Source organism: Adiantum capillus-veneris, chromosome 3 (assembly GCF_014529385.1).
Source record: "Adiantum capillus-veneris isolate H3 chromosome 3, ASM1452938v2, whole genome shotgun sequence".
NCBI lineage: Eukaryota > Viridiplantae > Streptophyta > Polypodiopsida > Polypodiales > Pteridaceae > Adiantum > Adiantum capillus-veneris.
The window spans coordinates 52,540,457-52,560,896 of NC_140933.1; the positions used below are offsets into that span (position 1 = coordinate 52,540,457).

A 20,440-nucleotide genomic window follows, 5' to 3' on the forward strand; every position below is an offset into this window, starting at 1 on the left:
TACCTCTCTTGAGGGCGTCCTCATGGGACTACAGTCACTTGTGCCAACAATGCCTCTTATCTGATCAAGAGAGTTGGAAAGATTGTATTGGCTGCTGCAAATGTCAGTTCTTTCACACTTGTTGATGCACTTTATGTACCTAGGATAAAAAAGAACCTCTTGTCTATATATGCACATGCTGGAATTGGTCTTGTGTGGAATTTGTGGATGAAAGATGTACAGCTCATGATCTCAATTTTGGTGATGAAATTGTTGCATCTAGAATTTTGTGTTGTTGGCTGTATAAGCTCACTTTGCATGACAAGTGTGGGCAAAATTTTACAAATGCAAGTGTGGATTCAAAGGTTGATTTAGATGCAAAACTTTGGCATGCACTTTTTGGGCATCTAAATTTTGCTAGCTTGCTACGTTTGTAGAAATTTGGTGTGGTTGCTTCTTTGCCTCCTCTTGAATCAGCTTCAAGGCATGTTTGTGAAGGGTGTATTTTGGGTAAGATACAACATTTGAAGCTCCCAAAGAATGGTTCAATAAGGGCTACATGCAGATCGAAACTTGTGCGTAGTGATCTTTATGGGCCTATGCAAATTCTTAAAGCTAAGTCCAAAGTGTTCATTTGCTTCAAGAAGTTTTTGGCTATGGTGGAAAATGTCTCTAAATTTATAATGGGCACCCTCCATTCAAATCGAGGGGGGAATATATGTCTCATGATTTTACTGCATTTTTGGCTAGCCATGCAATAAAACACCAATGCATAGTGATGTATACAACTGATGTTGCTAAAAGAAAAAATAGGTTGCTTACAAAGATGGCATGATGTATGGTCAAGAGTCAAGCTTTGTCACATTTTTTTTGTCTTGAGGCCATCATGTGTGCTAATTATGTACTTAATAGGTGTCCTACAAAATCTTTGTAGTCTCTATGACTCCTTATGAAGCGAGGCATGATAGGAGCCATCTATTGATCGTTTTTGGTTGTTTAGCTTATGCTTTGATACCACAAACACATCGTTGTAAATTGGATGATAAGGATGTTAAATGCATTTTTTGTTGGTTATAGTATTGAAAGCAAAGACTATAGGTTATATCATCCGCAAATAAAACATATCTTGGTTTCGCGAGATGTTGTGTTGTGGAAGAGTTTGTTCAGCTTTTGCTATCATATACTAGAGACAATAATGTAAGCTCACATGACATTTATGACAACTTGTTGCCTCCTTTTGATGGTGGAAACTTGAATGTTAATTCTAAGGAGATAAATGTACAGCCTATGGATGTTTTTGAAAATGCTATGAATCAGCTTATTACTGATGCAGATGTACATGATGTACTTGATGCGGAAAGGCTGAGAATGAGTAGGCTAGAGGTATGCCAAAATGGCATACTTTACGTGATAATGAATTGGATGCACCTATGCCTAGTCGTACTCATTCAGGTTCTCGCCATGCATCTTATGTTATGCTTTGGCTGTTTCTATTTTATGTCATGTGGAGGAACCTTTGTCTTTTGATGAAGCACAAATTTCAAAAAATTGGATGGCTTACATGTAATCAGAATATGATGCTTATAGAAAATGACACATGGAATTTATGTGATTTGCCTCCTAGCAAAAAGGCCATTGGTACAAAGTGGTTTTACAAGTTGAAATGTGAGACAGATGGTGAGATTGATCGCTTCAAGGTCCGACTTTTTGCAAAAGGTTATGCACAACAAAAAGGCATAGATTATGAAGAAACTTTTGCTCCCACTTGGTGTGTGACATGCTTGTTTTCTATTGGCATTGGCAACTCATTTTGGATGGGATGTACATCGATCAGACATTGTTACTACTTTCTTGAATGGTGATATATTTGCGGAAGTTTATGTAACGTGACCTCGTGGTTTTGTCAAGAAAGAACAAGAAGATAAAGTGTGCAACTTCAAGAAAGCTTTGTATGAGTTGAATTAGTCTCCTTGTACTTGGTATGAGAAAGCCAACACTCATTTGGTTAAACCAGGCTTTTGTAATAGTCCAACAAAAAGGACATTGTATGTAAAGCATGAGGATGATTTATTTCTCATTGTCGTTCTTTATGTTGATGATTTGATGATCATTAGACCAAATGAGACACATATTGCTGAATGTAAGGCGGATTTGAATGATGATCTCAAGATGAAAGAAACAGACCTATTGCTACTCCAATGGAAACAGGTTTGAGTCTACATGATGCTTCTTATCCTACCGATGTCACTCATTACCAGATTAATGTTGAGTGTCTTATTTATGTACGCAATACGAGGCCCGATATTCAGTTTGTAGTCTCATAGGTCAGCATATTTGTGCATAGCCTAGGGTCTAAGAATTGGTAGGCTATCAAGAGTATTTTTTCTACTCGAGTGATACTTTACATCTTGGCTTGTTTTATCCCAAGCGAGGAACATTGCTGCCAGATTTATATGTTTTTTTAGACTCAAATTGGGCTGGTTGTTATGACACCTGAGTGTCCACAAGTGGTTTTTGTTTCATGCTTGGCAGTTCATGCATATCATGGTTGAGCAAGAAGCAACCTACTGTGGACATTTCCAATTGTGAGGATAAATACATGGTAGTCTTCACAGCTACGATTGAGTGTGTATGGCTCAGACGCCTTATGAATTACTTGGGTGTTGGACAGCACACTACCCACATCATGTACATTGACAGCTAGAGGGCATTGTCAGCTGCAAGGAATCAAGTTTTTCATGCTCACACAAAGCACATTGAGGTGTATTATCATCACTATATTAGAGAGAGACTCTCAGTAGGAGAGATCAACTTGGCTTATGTGCCAACACAGGAAAGCCTTGTAGATCTTTTCACAAAGGCATTATCTCATGAGAAGTTCAGCTTTATGCAAAGCTTTGGGCTTACTCCCCTTTGTGGATTGATCATGTACTCAAGGCATGGCACTCCCCTATACGCTATGTGCTAGCTCTTATTCACCGCATCACTCCCATGGGGGATTTGTTACCATATATATGTGGTAGTGATGTGTGTGAACATGCTTAGGACCATCGGGGCATTTTTTCTGTCACTAGGAGGGTTTTTCCCCCGTGCATTGTATATACACCCATCACTCTAGGGCTAACTTATCTTTCCATTGTGCACTAAGCAATACACTCTTTGTTGTGTGCCTTGAGCTTCTTCATCTTCTCCAAGTTGTGTGTGTTTCCCTACAACCCTATTTCCAACATAGGTTGCTTAGAAGGATAAATGTTTAAGTAATGTAACACGCATTTGACATTTTTGAGCTACTTTCAATATATGGTAGATTATAACACAAAATTTGATATTCTTTTAGCCTTAGAAGCATATCACAAGCATGTGACACTCAAGAGAGATGGTGTAGTATAGAGTGGGCCACTTGAAATACAAGACCTGGGGATGACTGTGAGAATGATGCATGAGCAATTTGGAGCTGCTTGCAAAACATTACATGTGATGCTCAATATCTTTTTCTAAAGAGCTTTGTAGCTTGATCAATCAATCACAAATGATTTTCTTTGTTTTTTTATGCAAAGCTAAGAACATCATATTAGTCAATTTGAGAATTTTTCAATTCCCACTTTTAAAATGATCTTAAGGTTTGACCACATGGCCAAATCTTAGCCAAAGTTTTGAGAGCATGGATCAAAAGAACTTTTCAAGTACAATCTTGTGGAAGGATTTGGCCTTAAAAAATAGTTTGAGATTTCTCCACCATATGAATAAATCTTTAAGATATTGACGATTCCCAAATTGGCTCTAAATTCTCAAACTCATTAATATGGTTTTCAAGGAGTGCCCAAATTTATGGTAGAGGATGAAGATGCTCATGGGCAAGTAATCCAATTATTTGGGCTCAGATCAAGAGGCTTAGTTATTGCATAGCCTTTATGGATGCATATTTGTTTAGTGATTTTTTGAGATCCTTGAAGGAAAAATGAACTTCGTACTTGTTTGAATTCCATAACTTTTTTCAAAAACTCGATCCATTTCAATAAGAATTTTAAACTTCAATTGACTCTCTATTGATACTTAGTAGATGTTCTGCCAATATTTTTTCTCTACTTTCTTTTGTTATTTTCTAGCTATCCTTGTGGTAGTGGACTCACCATACCGTAATGTAGCACTAATGAATGGGCATGATACTAAGGTGTGGGATACTCAAGCTAAAGAAGTTCCCTTAAAAATGCAAGGACACACTATGACTCTAAATTTCTAAATTATGAGTATGGATATGACAATGTGGTTCTAATCCATGAGTGGTTGCATTGTTTTCTTCCTTCATTACATCATAGTTGTGAACACAATAGTCTAATTCTTAAATCCAATGGTTCACACAAGTTGCTATTGGGAGAATAGAACATCCCTCCCTCACCACTTATCTGTACAAATGAACTTTTCTAGCTAGCTTGTGACCATGAAATAGAGCATATCTTTCTTTGTTACTCAATGTGCCATGCTTTATCTATTTTTGTTTTATGTGCAATGTTTGGTAATGAAATATCTCATATAAATGAAGCTTCTTGAGCGTTTCATGCTTCTCTTTGTTTTTCCTCCACAATGCATTATAGCTCACACTCATAACAAACAACAAACTCAAATTGCCAACCTTGACCATAACTAGTCCATGCCAAAGATAGTTGTGCTTCCACAGAAGCAAGGAGAGAAAGTGGCTATTTCTTCTATAATCATATGTGACACAAAGTCACATCAACTCAATTAGTTACTTGGGGAATACCGTTGTCACAGTGCGTGCTTCTCTAAGGTTGATCAAGAAGGTGCCATGCCTCGTGCTATGAGGCATGTGAGAGAGGAGAAGAGAAAAACAGTAGCAAGTGCCCAATTCAATACTAAAGGTATTGAATTTGAGATAATTAGTACAAAATAAGATCAAACCGACCATAATAATCACAAAAAACCCTCATGGGTAAAGGCTTCAAGATGAGCGCTAGTACCAATAGACAATGAAAAGTTGATACTTGGCTTCCAATAGTTCATATACCCAGTCCCTTCTTGATGTATACTCAAGACTTTGTGGAAGCATACACTTGAGCCCCTTAATGATCATAGATTGGTTTTGTCTTCAAGCATCAACATCCATCCACTTGCACTTAAGCTCACCCTAATTTTTCAAGAAACACACCCCAAAACATTGTCTTCTCCATGTCTCCATGAGAGAGCTTGCTAATAAAACCCTCCTCTGCTGGTTTCCAAAAGAATCCTCCTCTTCCCCTTCATCAAAAGCAAACAAAAACTTCTCTAAGAGCACATCAACCCTGTCTCCATGAGAGACTCTCACTAATAAAAACCTCCTCTGCTCGTATCCAAGAGAATCCTCCTCTTCTCCTTCATCAAAAGCAAACAAAAACTCCTTTAAGAGCACACCAACCCTATCTCCTTCTTCTCTACCTCTTATGCTCCATCCCTTCCACACTTCCTTTGGAGAGATATAGATAGATAGGCTAGATTATCATTCACGGAGGTCAGATATGACCCATGGGACCAAATACAAAATCACTAAAGTTGTTTTTTCAAGGCGAAGGCAATGAGATACATATCAATTAAGGACTGAGGGTCCATAGGCAGGGCAGAGAGAGAGAGAGAGAGAGAGAGAGAGAGATACTCCATGTGAAAGGCCCCTTCATTCTCCTTCTCTTCCCCTCTTTCTCTTTCCACCTCAAAAATGTTTTCTCTCCACTCATCCCAAAACCGTCCAAAAGAATCCCAAAAACAACCATTTGTCTTGCATGCTTAGTTGTGACATTTGTCCTTTTCCAAGTTTAGAGCTCAGGTTCACCCCTTGCTACACCACATGGAGCCCCACTTGGGGTGGGATTGACATGACATCGTGACAACACCCCCTCCTTTTACAATGGAACTCCTTCAACGTAATGTGTGGCCTATTAGGGCCCCAACCACCTGCCTGCATGTGAATGGGGACAAATTGAGCACACCAATGGCCATTGCGTGGCTGTGAAGTACAACAACACCCATTGCAACAAGACCATTGCAACAAGACCATTGCATAGCAACGACAACAGAGTCCACCACTGCACACCCATTCACAAGGAGGGTGTAGTGGCCACCATAGCCACAACGTGTGGCTTGGGGGTCAACCGCCTTTGATGCCTTTACTAGTGTTGCATTGCATTTATATATAGCATAGACCCGTTCTTCCTTCATAAAAAAAAACAAAAACTTCTCTAAGAGCACATCAACCCTGTCTCCATGAGCGATCTCACTAATAAAAACCTCCTCTACTCGTATCCAAGAGAATCCTCCTCTTCTCCTTCATCAAAAGCAAACAAAAACTCCTCTAAGAGCACACCAACCCTATCTCTTTCTTCTTCTCTACCTCTTATGCTCCATCCCTTCCACACTTCCTTTGTAGAGATATAGATAGAGGCTAGATTATCATTCATGGAGGTCAGATATGACCCATGGGACCAAATACAAAATCAATAAAGTTGTTTTTTCCAAGTGAAGGCAATGAGATACATATCAATTAAGGACTGAGGGTCCATAGGTAGGGGGGGGGAGAGAGAGAGAGAGAGAGAGAGAGAGAGAGAGAGAGAGAGAGAGAGAGAGAGAGAGAGAGAGAGAGAGAGAGAGAGAGAGAGAGAGAGAGAGAGAGAGAGACTCCATGTGAAAGGCCCCTTCATTCTCCTTCTCTTCCCCTCTTTCTCTTTCCACCTCAAAAATGTTTTCTCTCCACTCATCCCAAAACCGTCCAAAAGAATCCCAAAAACAACCATTTGTCTTGCATGCTTAGTTGTGGCATTTGTCCTTTTCCAAGTTTAGAGCTCAGGTTCACCCCTTGCTACACCACATGGAACCCCACTTGGGGTGGGATTGACATGACATCGTGAAAGCACCCCCTCCTTTTACAATGGAACTCCTTCAACGTAATGTGTGGCCTATTAGGGCCCCAGCCACCTGCCTGCATGTGAATGGGGACAAATTGAGCACACCAATGGCCATTGCGTGGATGTCATCTTGAAATACAACAACAACCATTGCAGCAAGACCATAGCATAGCAGCGACAACAGAGTCCACCACTGCACACCCACTCACAAGGAGGTGTAGTGGCCACCATAGCCACAACGTGTGTCTTGGGGGTCAACCTCCTTTGATGCCTTTACTTGTGCTGCATTGCATTTATATATAGCATAGACCGTTCTTAAGTTTTTTGCATGTGGGATTATGTGTGCTACCATGTGGTGCATCAAGGTGGATCCACTCCTTTTGAGCCACAACCCTCCACACAAAATCACACAAACTCTACCATAGAACCCCCATCTAGCATCAAAAGTGATCCTTGTAAAGCCCAACACACCATTCAACTCATTGGCCACAATTTGAGCCTCAATTCTTGTCCACAATCTGACAAAAAACCTCCACTACACAACCAATTTGGCACTCACCCAAGAACTTTGAAAAGCCATAAATTGAGTAAATTGAGTCATATCCTCCCCGTTCCAATCTAGTTAGGGTCCGAAGACATTGACATGGCCACGACAACAAATCCCACACAACCAATATAACTTCTAGCATTTAAAAAAAATTCCTATCCACAACTTGCAATCACATCACTCACTAAAATGCACCAAATTCTACAAAATTGCACAAACAACACCTAATTTTTTTTTCTCACCCTACCACAAAACAAAATCACATCATGACGTTCCCCCAATGATCTACCTATAGTTTCTACCTGTAGTTTAACTTGCAATCAGATCACTCACTCAAATGCACCAAATTCTACAAAATTGCACAAAACAACACCCAATTTTTTTCCTCACCCTACCACAAAACGGAATCACATCATGATGTCCCCCTAATAAATTACCTGTAGTTTATCACTTGCATGAGATAGCCTAAAATGTCATGCCAAGTAGTAAACTTATCAGCAAGCCACCCTATCCACTTAGTCACAACTTTAGAAGCACCTAAGGTAGAATGGCAATTGGGAAACTACCTCTATGAAGGTTTCATTCAAGCTAGCTCTTTAGTATGGGCTTCTCTTGTTCTATTGGAAAATAAAAAAATTGGCACTATGCATATGTGTGTAGATTATTGTGGGCTGAGCTCTGTTACTATTAATAATAAGTACCTCCTACTAAGGGTGAATGAATTTTTTGATTCAGTAACATGGAGAATATGATCTTACAAAAATAGATCTATGTTTCAAGTATCAAGTACACATGCGATTTTCACATATACACAAAATTTCCTTTCAAATATGGTTCATAAATTATGAAATTTTAATTATGTCTTTGGGCTTGATCAATGCACTAGCTACATTTAGGCACTTATCAATAATGTTTGAAAACCATACTTGCACAAATTCACTACATTTTTCTCAATGACATCCTGGGTGATTCACTAGTACTGCTAAGGAGACGTTAATTGTGGCTAGTGTAAGTAAAAGCTAAATAGTTTTAAGAAAAGTTATTCTTCCTATGATAGAAAAACCTATGATATAGACTGCAAGGTATGGAACCATGCTCAAATGAGGGGTCCTTCGTGCATGGTCCCACACATGGTTCTCCTCTATCGAGTGCTAAAGTGAGTCCACAAAAGAAGTTCCCCATCAAAGATGGATACCTACTTGACAAAGGGAGGAAGTCTACCAAAATATGCAGACATTTGGTGTGTAATGCTTTATGAGCTCCATGCTAACCAAAGTCCAATGTATCCATTGCATAACAAATACATACACTCATACAAAGGTCAATTTTACAAAGTTTTACTGGCCAAGTTTACATAGACACGTTCAAGACTATTGTGAGACCTTCTTGAATGCCGATTGAAGATGAGCGAAACCTCAACTTCTCCTTGTTGACCACCTTTGTAAACATGTCTGCAGGATTTTCACTTGTATGCACCTTTCTTAGCTTTAGCTGTCCCTCTTCCAAAAGAGTGCGTATGAAGTGATAATGTGCTTTGTCCTTGAATGAAAGGCTGAGTTCTTTGCAAGATGGATAGTGCTTTAGCTATCACTGTACAAGACACAATTGTCTTGTTTGAATCCAACCTCTTCTAAGAATCTGTGAAGCCATAGAATCTCTTTGCTTGCCTCCGTCATTGCTACATACTCTGCTTCCATGGTAGAAAGTGAGACCACTTTCTGCAGCTTTGAAGCCCAACTTACTTCTGTGCATCCAACCGTGAAGACATAGCCAGTAGTGCTCCTTTGAGTATCTTTGTCTCCGGCCATATCTGCATCAGCATACCCTTCTAGAAAAATATCAGTTTCTTCAAAATACAAAGCATTCGTTGTTGTCCCTTTTAGATACCTAAGTATCCACTTCACAACTTGCCAGTGCTCTTTACCTTGGTTATCCATGAACGTACTCACAAATCCCACTACATGTGCAATATCTGACCTTGTCCAAACCAAAGCATACATTAGAGAACCTACCGTTGCAGCATATGGAACTTTAGACATATAGGCTATCTCCTCTTGTGTCTTTGACACATATCCTTGGTTAGTTAAAAGTGACCAGCCAAAGGTGTAGAAACTGGTTTTGCATTTTGCATTGCAAACCTTTCTAGTACCTTCTTGATGTAATCCTCTTGAGATAGCTTTATTGTCTTCTTCGTCCTGTCCCTTGATATTTTCATACCAAGTATCCTCTTTGCAACACCTAAATCTTTCATTGAAAAAGATTTAGACAGCTCCTCTTTTTAAGTCTTTGATGTTCTGCATGTTAGCACTTGCAATCAACATGTCATCAACATACAACATTAGGATGATGAACTTCCCATCTCCCAAATTCTTCATGTAGACACAGTGATCTGAGTTGCATCTTGTGAATCCATGATCCAACATCCATCGATCAAACTTCAAGTACCATTGTCTTTATGCTTGCTTTAAACCATACAAGCTCTTCTTTAATCTGCAAACCATTTTCTCCTTACCTTTTACTACATGTAGATTTCCTCCTCTAAGTCACGGTGAGGGAATGCCGTATTTTCATCCATTTGCTCGAGATTTAAATCATGAGCAGCCACAAGGCTTAAGACAAGACTAATTGAGTTCATTTTTACAACAGGAGAAAAAATTTCTTTGAAGTCAATACCTTTCTTTTGAGAAAACCCTTATACCGCAAGCCTAGACTTGTACCTTTTCTTCCCACCTTCTTCTTCCTTCAGCTTGTACACCCATTTGTTTTGAAGTGCCCGCTTACCTTTAGGCAATTCAACCAAATCCCATGTTTGGTTGCGATGTAGTGAGTCCATCTCCACTTGCATGCTCTTCGTCCATTCTTCTTTGGATTTGTGTTGCATAGCTTCTTCGTATGATTCCAACTCTCTAGAATCTGAGATCAAGAGATGGTTGAAGGAAGGAACAAACCTTTCTGGAGGTCTACTTGCTCTTGTAGATCTTCGTGGAATAGGTTGAGGCTCCTCATTTGGTTGACGTTGTTGCACATTGTCACCGTTTGCAGTCCTTGAGTCTTCATCGTCCTCAAGCTCCATGTACTCATCAACTGTTTCTTTTGTTTGGATTCTTTCCAAGTAACTTTTGTACATATTTTGTTCGTTAAAAATTACATCCCTACTCCTTAAGATTTTACCATCTTCAGGATTCCATAGGCGATACCCAAAGTCACCTTCTCCATAGCCAATGAAGAAACACTTTTTGGACTTTGCATCTAGCTTTGATTTTAGGCTTCTATCTATGTGCATGAAAGCCTCACACCCAAACACTTTGAGAAATGCATAATTCGCCGGTTTACTTGTCCATGCCTCTTATGGAACTCCCCCATCCAATGCCGTTGAGGGTGACTGGTTGATTAAGTACACAGACGTACTTGCATCTCCCGCTCAAAACTCAAGCGGTAGGCCTGCATGTAGCCGCATGCTTCGTGCTCGCTCCATGATTGTCCTATTCATCCTTTCCAAAATCCCATTTTGTTGAGGCATCCTTGGGGTTGTCCTTTGCCTCCGAATGCCATTGCTAGCACAAAAGCCTTCAAAAGCTTGGCTGCATTATTCACCTCCATTGTCAGATCTGAGGCATTTAACCTTGGTACCTGTTTCATTCTGCACAAAGGTTTTCCACCTTTGAAATATGGAAAATACATCGGACTTATTCTTCATGACATAAACCCATGTTTTTCTAGTCGCATCGTCTATGAATGTTACATAGTACAATGAGCCACCAAGTGATGGTGTACTTGCAGGACCCCAAACATCAGAATGAACCAACTCAAGTTTTTTACTTTTTCTTTCATCTCCTGATTTTTGAAATTTTACCCTCTTTGTTTACCATAAACACAATCTCCATAGAACTCTAAGTCTACTTCTTTCAAATCTGGTAGAAGCTTCTTTGTTTGAGGGATTTGAATTCCTTTTGCACTCATATGCCCAAGCCGGTAGTGCCACACCGCACTGTCATCTTCTGTAGCTGTTGCACAAGCTGAAGGATGCGTGCTGATAGGACACAAGTAAAGTGTACCGACCTTTTCTCCCTCGACAACCACCAAAGATCCCTTTGAGATCTTCCACCGTTTGTTTCCGAATGCAATGTTGTGACCTTCATCGTCCAATTGTCCTGTAGAGATCAAATTTTTTTGAAGAGAAGGAACATGCCTAACATCTTTAAGCTTCCATTCATTTCCATTAGCAGTTTTGACAGAAATTGTACCTTTGCCGACAATCTCACAAGCTTCATCATCTCCCAAGTATACATACCCAAAATTACCTTTGGTGTAATCTTGGAAATGTTGCTTGTGTGGTGTCGCATGGAATGAAGCCCCGGAATCTACTATCCAGGAATTAGACACATTGTCTAATGAGAGAATTAGAGCATCTTGCTCTACTTTACCTACCACATTTGCCTCCGATGTTGGCTTGTTGTCTTGAGACTCGGTCTCCTTCTTCTGCTTGGACCAAAAATCCTTCTTGACGTGGCCCTTCTTGTCGCAGTTCCAACATTCAAGGACTAACTTTGTGCGTGACTTGCTCCGTCTTGAGCGATCACGACCCTTTTGGTTTTTGAACCTCTCCTTAGGCCTTCCTCTTGTTTCCACTGACAGTGCACCACTTGAAGATTCTCCTGTGCTTCTCCTTCGTATTTCCTCGCTTAGGAGAACACCCACAACATCATCAAACTTAAGAGTATTTGTCCCAGAAATAGAATTACTTACAGCCATCACAAGGTTGTCCCAACTATCCGGTAGAGATGATAAGAGAGCTCGCACTTCATCATCAAAATTGATTTTCACTGATCGAAGTTGACTTATGTTTGTGTTAAAGTCATTTAGGTGTTATGCAAATTGAGCCATTCTGTGCCATCTTTGGATTGAACAAGCGCTTCATAAGAAATACCTTATTGGATGCCGATGGTTTCTCGTAGAAGTCGTCAAGTGACTTCACCAAGTCCTCCGTGGTCTTCATCTTCGAAACATTGAAGGCCACCATTGACGCCAAGCTTAGCCGGATTGTTACCAATGCCTTTCGATCAAGGACAATCCATGCTTCATGTGCCATTGTTGCGGGCTTCTTCGCAAGACCGCCTAGTGGCAAATAGAGGTCCTTCTGGTAGAGATAGTCTTCAATCTGTATCTTCCAATGTTGGTAGTTTTTGCCGTTGAACTTCTCAATCTTGAGCTTCCCCTCCTCCACCATAACTCCCACTCAATTCAAGGAATCCTTTCCTTGAGATACTTTAGCTACGAGCAAACCTTGCTCTGATACCACTTGTTAGGAAATATGACGTAGCTAAGTAGATAATTGAGTAGATTACTTAATGGAGAGAGATAATTTACACACACAAGAGATTATAGAGTAGAGAGAGAGAGAGAGTACACATGATATACGTGGTTCACCCAATGTGGGCTACGTCCACGGGAAAGCAGCCACTCAATGGCTTTAGTACTTCAAAACAAGAAGTTTAGATTAATATGGTTGAGTGTTTGCAACCATTTGTGGCTTGCACACAGTGTACAGCAAGTCCCTTGCTTTGACACGTGTGACAAATGCGTGCGCGCGTGCGCACACACACACACACACACAGAAGTAAATAGGTTTATTGAGATATATATGTAGCAGAATCGAGAGGGGTTTATTGAGACAGAGATAGAAGGAATACAGAGTGAGAAAGAGAAAGATACAGGCAAAGATAGAAGGAATACAAAAAGAGCTGATTCGAGAGATGTTTATTGAAAGAAGGAAGGAATAGATGAATAAAGAGAGATAGATATATATATAAGTAAAGAGGTTTATTGAGAGTGTTAGATCAAGGGTCTTAGTTGCTACAAACCATGGGAACAAGGTTCAAAGAATGCACACTAAGAATGAAGGTTCTTAATATAGAGCAAGGTGTATATATGAGGGTGGTTGGGTAGAGGAAGAAATATGAAATCCAAAATTCTAAGGTCGTGTCATGGTGTCATGGCTCTCTCAATGGTATGAGAGTTCAAAGACTTTCCAATTAGACATAGGAAGGGCCACCAGCGCTATATTTAGCATCGATGGCTCTTTTTGAAGGATAAGTTGTGGGCCTCATAGGTTCCTTGCATAAAGCCATGGTCAAAATTGACCTTCAAGAAATTTGAGAGAGTAGAGCCAAATCTGGTCACCCCCATGTGAGGACTAAAACTCGCTTCATCGGAATCATAATCAAGAGCCCATAGCTCATGTCATAAGCTCTCTTCCCTTCTTTACATTGTTGGCAGAAGACCATGCCATGCTTTCTTCCTTTTCTTTGTAGAAACAAGCACCTCAATTTAATGTTTTGAAGCTAAGTGACCAAAAGATTTGATAAGAAACCATAGCCACTTGATTTATGTGCAAGGCGTTTGGAGCTTGTCTTTGGCACCACTATCAACACATAATTGCTTTTTTGAGCACCCCCCACCTTCAAGGCCGGATGTGGCTATGCTAGATGTGCAAGGGGATGGGAACAATGAGCTACAAAATGATCATGAATTTGTAAGCATACACAATTTCAACTCATTTCTTTTAACAAATTGAAAGAATGAAATTAGTTTTTCATTGATAAATACAAATTCAATGGCCCTCACAAAGCTAGTTATTAATATTATGATGCAAGTTGCCACTGATTGGTCAAAGCCTCCATCTGCGACCAACCAAGGAACAGATGGGGTAGTGGACCCACCAGCAGTCAGTAAAATTCATTACGGATGAAGGATTGGAAGCTAGTGTCTACTAAGGTGGATTGATCATGGAATAAAGATGCAATTAACACATTCCTGCATAAGTGGATAGATGTTCACCATCTTAGTACAACAACATATGTTCCACGTCCTACAAATACTAGTCTAGCTTTGGAAGGCGAGGCCTACAAGTGGTGGATGGCTAATCCACCTACACAAAAACCCAAGATGTCACTGCATTTTAATCAAATATCTCAAAAATACTTTTTACTTCGTAATGGAGAAGATAGGAATTGGAAGGCATGGGTTGATTGTTACATGCAAAATTCGTTTCTAACCAATTATATCTACAAAGAGATTATCCTTAGTTGGATGAGTTAGATGAGTTCCACAAGGTATTATGTTTTCTTCATGGATTGTGTCTCAACATCAAAGCTACAGTTACCCATTTGCATCCAAAAAATGGAAGATGCAATGGCGTAAGGTGGTGTGTGTGAATGCACCCTTACAAAGAATAAAAGAAAGAATTTAATTCTTTTTTTTTCTTGCTCGTTGTCTGTAAAAAATGTGTGTGTGTGTGTGTGCTCAACAAACACAGTTCACTCCCTTGCTCTTCTCCTTTTTGTCAACGCTACAACAGTGATTCCAAGCTTGCTCACAAAGCACTGCTAGATTTTGAGCCTTCCTTAATGTTCACAAGCTTTACAAAGCCCTCCCACAACTGCTCATTGTCGGCTGCTAGCGCTATTGAATCTTGCCCAAAAATCTCCAAATTGCCTTGATTTTGCACCCCCCTCAAAGCCTTTCAAGTTCATCGTCTTCACCAGCTCTCCAGCTTTCAATTTTGAGCTATCTATGCTCTGCTTGACTGTGCTATTACTTGCCTGATTCTCCTTGCTTGCAAGCCTTGGTCGATTCCTTGAAATTGTGTGTGTGTGTGTGTGTGTGTGTGTTTAAGTGTGAATCACACACATATTCCAAGCTCTATCTCTACACACCACCTGCAATGGAGAGTGCCCTAGTTGATCTGTGTAGCAACTCTAGGCTGCCGATTCGGTAGCCGAAACTGTATGTGGGCTCAATTGAACCCCCTCTACTTCATAAATCTGCAACCAGGGAGTGTGTGGGCTGATCCGCACTACTCTCTAGGCTCTGGTGTGCACTCTTGCTGCAATCGAATGAGCTCTTGTAAATAAATGTGCAAACCAAGCTCCAATCAAACTCCCACTAGATAGAGCTCAAATCTGCACAATAACTGCACTCAAATAAGCTCACAAGGTCAAATTAGATCTCCAAGATCTACTAGGAATCCCCAATTTTCCAAGCCCAAGAGGGTTGCGCACATCGGGGTTCCGATCTTGTTAATTCACTCCGATCCACCTCGATCCATTTCCACCTCCAATCCGGATTTGCACAAGGAAACTCCGTCAAGCTTCCATAGCCACCAAGCTCCGCATTTTCATGTCTCACCGGGAAGCCATCACATGCGTGCCTAATCATTGTCGTGGCTCTGGTACCAATTGAAGAGTGCATGTGCGAGGTGTGAATGCGGTGCGGTGTGTGCATGCAAGAAGGGGAGAGGGAGACCGTAGACTTTGTGTGGGTGGAGTAGGGCTCATAATGAGATACTCCTTATTGTTGTATATAGTCACACACAATAAGGTGAGCAGTGGGTGGACGCCCATAGCCTGAATGATCGGGCAAGGCACAAACACCTTTAACCCAACATTTTATCTCCTTCTTTTTTCTTTGAATACATTCTTTGTGCATATATGAATGTTATATGTGAGAGTTACATGAGTGCAAATTCTCTCTGACTCCCATGAATCCCCTTTCTCTCTTTATGTGAGTGCATGTTTGTACATATCTTATCGCATAAGATGATGAAACTATTTATACATCAATGAATGTGTATGTGTTGGTTTTGTGCTAGCATGTGTGTGTGTGTGTGTGTGGACACATTTGTTTCCTTGTATACAAAAACAACACTCATCCTATATGTGTAAACATGATCACACAGGTTGAACATAAGTTGTTGTCATCTCTCAATCTAGTGTGCATGATGTCAATGCTATGTCCTAGTGTGGATGCTATTGTTGCTATGTCTGCATGTTTTCCACCTCTCAATGCATTGATGCGAGTGTGAAAGAATACATGAGGATCTGGTCTAAGTGAGAGAAACAATTTGTGTGGCAAGCTATGAGTGTGGTGATGACAAAGGTGCATGAAGGAGGTGAAGCTTCAAAAATAAGCACATGGATATAGATATGGAGATATAGAGCTTTAAAAGATGGAAATAGTCCAGAAAAACTAGGGTGGCAAGCTATACAAATTCTCCAGGATGAATAGAAAAATCTTTTGTGTTTAAAAGTGCAGATATCCTCACAATGTACCATGGAGCCAAAAATATTGCCTCTCTCTCTCTCTCTCTCTCTCTCTACTTTCTATCGCCTCTCTCTTCTTTCTACGATTAGCGGCCACAATAGTAGACTCTTAGTGGAATCAACCTCCCATAGTGCTACCTTGTAACCATGTGAGTTGGGAGTCTATGGCTTTCTTAAGTGACTAAATAGTTTAAAAAAATGTGGGATGCACCTTCATCTACCAATAAAATATGCACTTTGTTCCCTTTGATGGTAAGCATGAGCTTGGACAATTTTGTGTAGATCACTACTCAACTTCTTGTGTGTGCAAGGGGCTCTACATGCACCTCCTTGGAGAGAGAGAGAGAGAGAGAGAGAGAGAGAGAGAGAGAGAGAGAGAGAGAGAGAGAGAGAGACTTAGCTTTGCATGCATGCAAAAGCAATGCCCTTTTCCCTCCCTTTGCTTTGATACCAAGCGTAAACACCGACTGACATTCTCCCATCCAATCCCCTATTTATATGCAAATAGGGGTCCCTATGCCATCCATTTGTAGGAGCTACCCTTGTCCTTGCACAAAAAATATTTGGTGGCTTTCTTGCTAGCTCTATTTAAGCTTTATAATGGAGATTTTTTGGTAACTTTTTGGCTAGCCTACTATGAACTTGTCAAATAACCATGAATTCCTTGTTTTATGCATGCTAACGCTTTCAAAGATAGTAGTTCTCTTGTAAACTAAGCATACAAGTAAGGCAATTTGAAACAATGCAAAAAAACACTATTGTAAGTCATTCTATATTTAAAATCACTCAAATTTTGAAGTCCTACTAGTATCATATTTATCATAGCTTGACACTATCATGCAAATAGTCCTTGTCTCATAGAGACCAATATGAGGACTTGATGGATTGATTGATATCTTGTAAGAGCAACAAGGGTATCCAAGTGATTGCTAACTAACTAATTGTGCACCTTGATCTCTCTCTCTCATAGAGACCAATATGAGGAGAGGGATTGATCAATAGTTTCTCATAGGAGCGACAAGTGTATCCAAGTGCCTGCTTACTAACTAACTAACTCCACCTTGATCTCCCCCTCTATCCTTAAAGTATGATACCTCATCACTTCACTTATCGGAAAGTTTAGGAGAGAGGAGAACCGATGATGGAGTTATCTCTAATATAGGCCGTACACACACACTTTTTTTAAATAATATTGTCAGGTTGAATTACCAGTGGGAAACCTCAAAACAAGGAAAACCCATAGAAAGTATTACAAACATTAAATCAAAAACATTCAAACTAGGGCTCGTAATGACTAGGAGGGAGCTCGTCCAAGTCATAGGCAACTTGAAGAGACTATCTAAGAGATATCTTGAAGAAGTAAACATATTCCACTTGAATCTGCTGAAACATAAGGGAATTCCATGATGTCCACACTGTCCATAGCACCCAAAAGCTAACCCAATCAAAAAAGTATGCATACGGCCGAAGCAAGGTGGAAGCACTCCAAAGATCCAAAAAATTCTACCAAAATGTATGCTAGGGAAACACAAGTGAAGAGCTGTAGAGATGCAATCCACAAATTGTTGCGTACAAGAAGAAGACCACAATAAATGTGGAACATTCTCAATGTTTGCACCACAACGAACACATTGCGAAGAGGCCAATCTTCTGGAGCACAAAAAATTGCTAGTTGGGAGAACCCCAACGATCCATCTCCACATAAATAATCACTCCTTCAGAGGTAGCTTAGCATGCCACACTTTCATAATTTTACTTAGCCACCAAGTAACACTCTTATTCATATTCCATACCTTGTTACAGTCTTCTTGGATTCAGGAAGATGACTGCAAATGACAGTACACTTTCTTTGCAGATATGAAACTAAATGAAGGACTAACATAGAGCCAATCAAAAATTTGATTCTCCTCAACCAGTGGCGGAATGGGAGATATCGAGTCAACTAGCTCCTTAATAGTGTCCCACATGCACCTGTAATGTAACCCAAGCCCAAAGGTAAGAGCAACCTGTCTAAATGAGAGCATCCGTACATCATCGTACACCACATTTGTTATCCTGTTAATACCTTTTTGGGAGAGAAAGTAAGGCTCTCTAGGAGAGCACTGAGCAAGAGTTTGATAAAAAACTCGACTCCAATGTAAACTCTCCAATCAAAGCGAAATTCCACAGGCGTCATCTCTACCATGCCACAACAATTCCCGTGTGAACAATTTCCAATCCGCCACAAGACTGGAAGCAATAGGACATCCATGTATTGTAGCTTCAAACTTACCAAAAACCACATCCCAATAGGACGGCTGCCAATGGCCGAAAGCTGGCGTAGAAACCGCATGAGAGCACAAAAACGCAAAATTTGTGTCTAGGGCTGTTTTTGCTCAACCGATACCAATAAAAAAGTAGCCCTCCTTGCTGTAACATGAGAACACAAATGCAAAATATTCAGACCACCACAACGCTTTGGAGTACACAGCTTATCCATTGCAAGCAATTGCATGCCCTTTTTTTGGGAGAAAGTAGACCATAAGTGCTTCAAAATCCAAGACATGAAAACCCGAAGACGACAGGGTGGCCAATACAACAATGGCAAGAAAAATTGCATGTATACCACCAAAATGGAATATACTATTCTGAGTCTTACATGCAACGGCCAAGTAGACCTCAATTTATTCTCAACCCAATCTAGCAACTTTGCATTGTTAAACGACCAAGCCAGTGGATAACCAAGATGCCTCACAATTTGTTCAGGCTTCATTATATCACCTAGCCATAATACAGAGTGCCAATCCATTTGCTGCAATGACAACAATTTAGATTTTTGGAAATTCACTCGTAGACATGCAGCCAACCCATAAACATGTAGTGCTTCAATAATACATCGAACATCCTTAGGTTGATTTCAAGGCCAAAACATGGAGTCATCCGCATACGCTTGTGCCACAAAATGATCACAAGATGGTAGTTCCAATCCATGTAGCTGGGTTGACGTTTTCAAGGAGTCCAGATACAACAATAGGGGATGTGTAGCAATAGCATACAAAATAGCACTCAAAGGGAAACCTTGCCTAACCGATCGACCAAGATCTCAGAACAGAGTCAGCTCACCGTCAAGAATGACTATGTTCATACAGAAAATAGACTACTTGACGCATTCTGGACCCAACGCCCAAAGCCATTATGATCTGAGCAATGAAGTCCCAATGAACAATGTCAAATGCTTTCTCTATAACATGCATGATAAGTACATCTTGTCCATTATATTTTGCGTACTCAATTCCAATGAAAGCATTAGCAATATTATCCATAATATGCCGTCGAGGGATGAATCCAAACTGAGCCGAATGTATACCACCATAGAGAAAATGGTCATTAATACATGCAGCTATCATTTTCGATAATAGTTTGTAAATGACCGGCATAAGAATTATTGGATTCCAATGTGAGAAGTATTCCCACAATGCTTGCTTAGGAAACACTTCACCAATCCTTAATCGTAGTCCATGCATGGTTTATCATGAAAAGTAGAGGCTGCTTAAGGGATTCCCAAAAGCGAAGGAAGAATTCAACTGTAAACCTGTCCCAATCAGGTGATTTCCACTGAGCAGGATGCAACAAAGTGTCGTGAAACTCATCCTCAGTAAAACTGGCCTCAAGGGTAGCTACATCATTCATTGTCAATATAGGATGTAAATATGACAATGTACAATAGCTTTCTGGCTTGCAAAACCTCACTTGCGGGAGTCTCAGGTTTGGCAAAAACCCGTTGAAAATGATCCACCATGGAATCCACCAATTGACTTTTATTGGCCGTCCATTTCCCAATATTATCCTTAATCCTTTTGATAGAGACAAATTGCCTCAAATGGTGCAAATGCTTAAAGAATTGTTTCGATGGACAACCTTTATCCATAAAATTGTATTGCCAGCTT

At 40.2% G+C, this 20,440-nt stretch overlaps 1 protein-coding gene across 1 annotated transcript; it reads right to left on the reverse strand.

The window, feature by feature from the left end:
• Positions 1-19,618: 19,618 nt before the first annotated feature.
• LOC147460923 (uncharacterized) lies at positions 19,619-20,017 on the reverse strand. Its single transcript, XM_086504439.1, has one exon. It carries the CDS (start codon positions 20,015-20,017, stop codon positions 19,619-19,621), a length of 399 nt encoding a protein of 132 aa, XP_086360565.1.
• Positions 20,018-20,440: the final 423 nt, after the last annotated feature.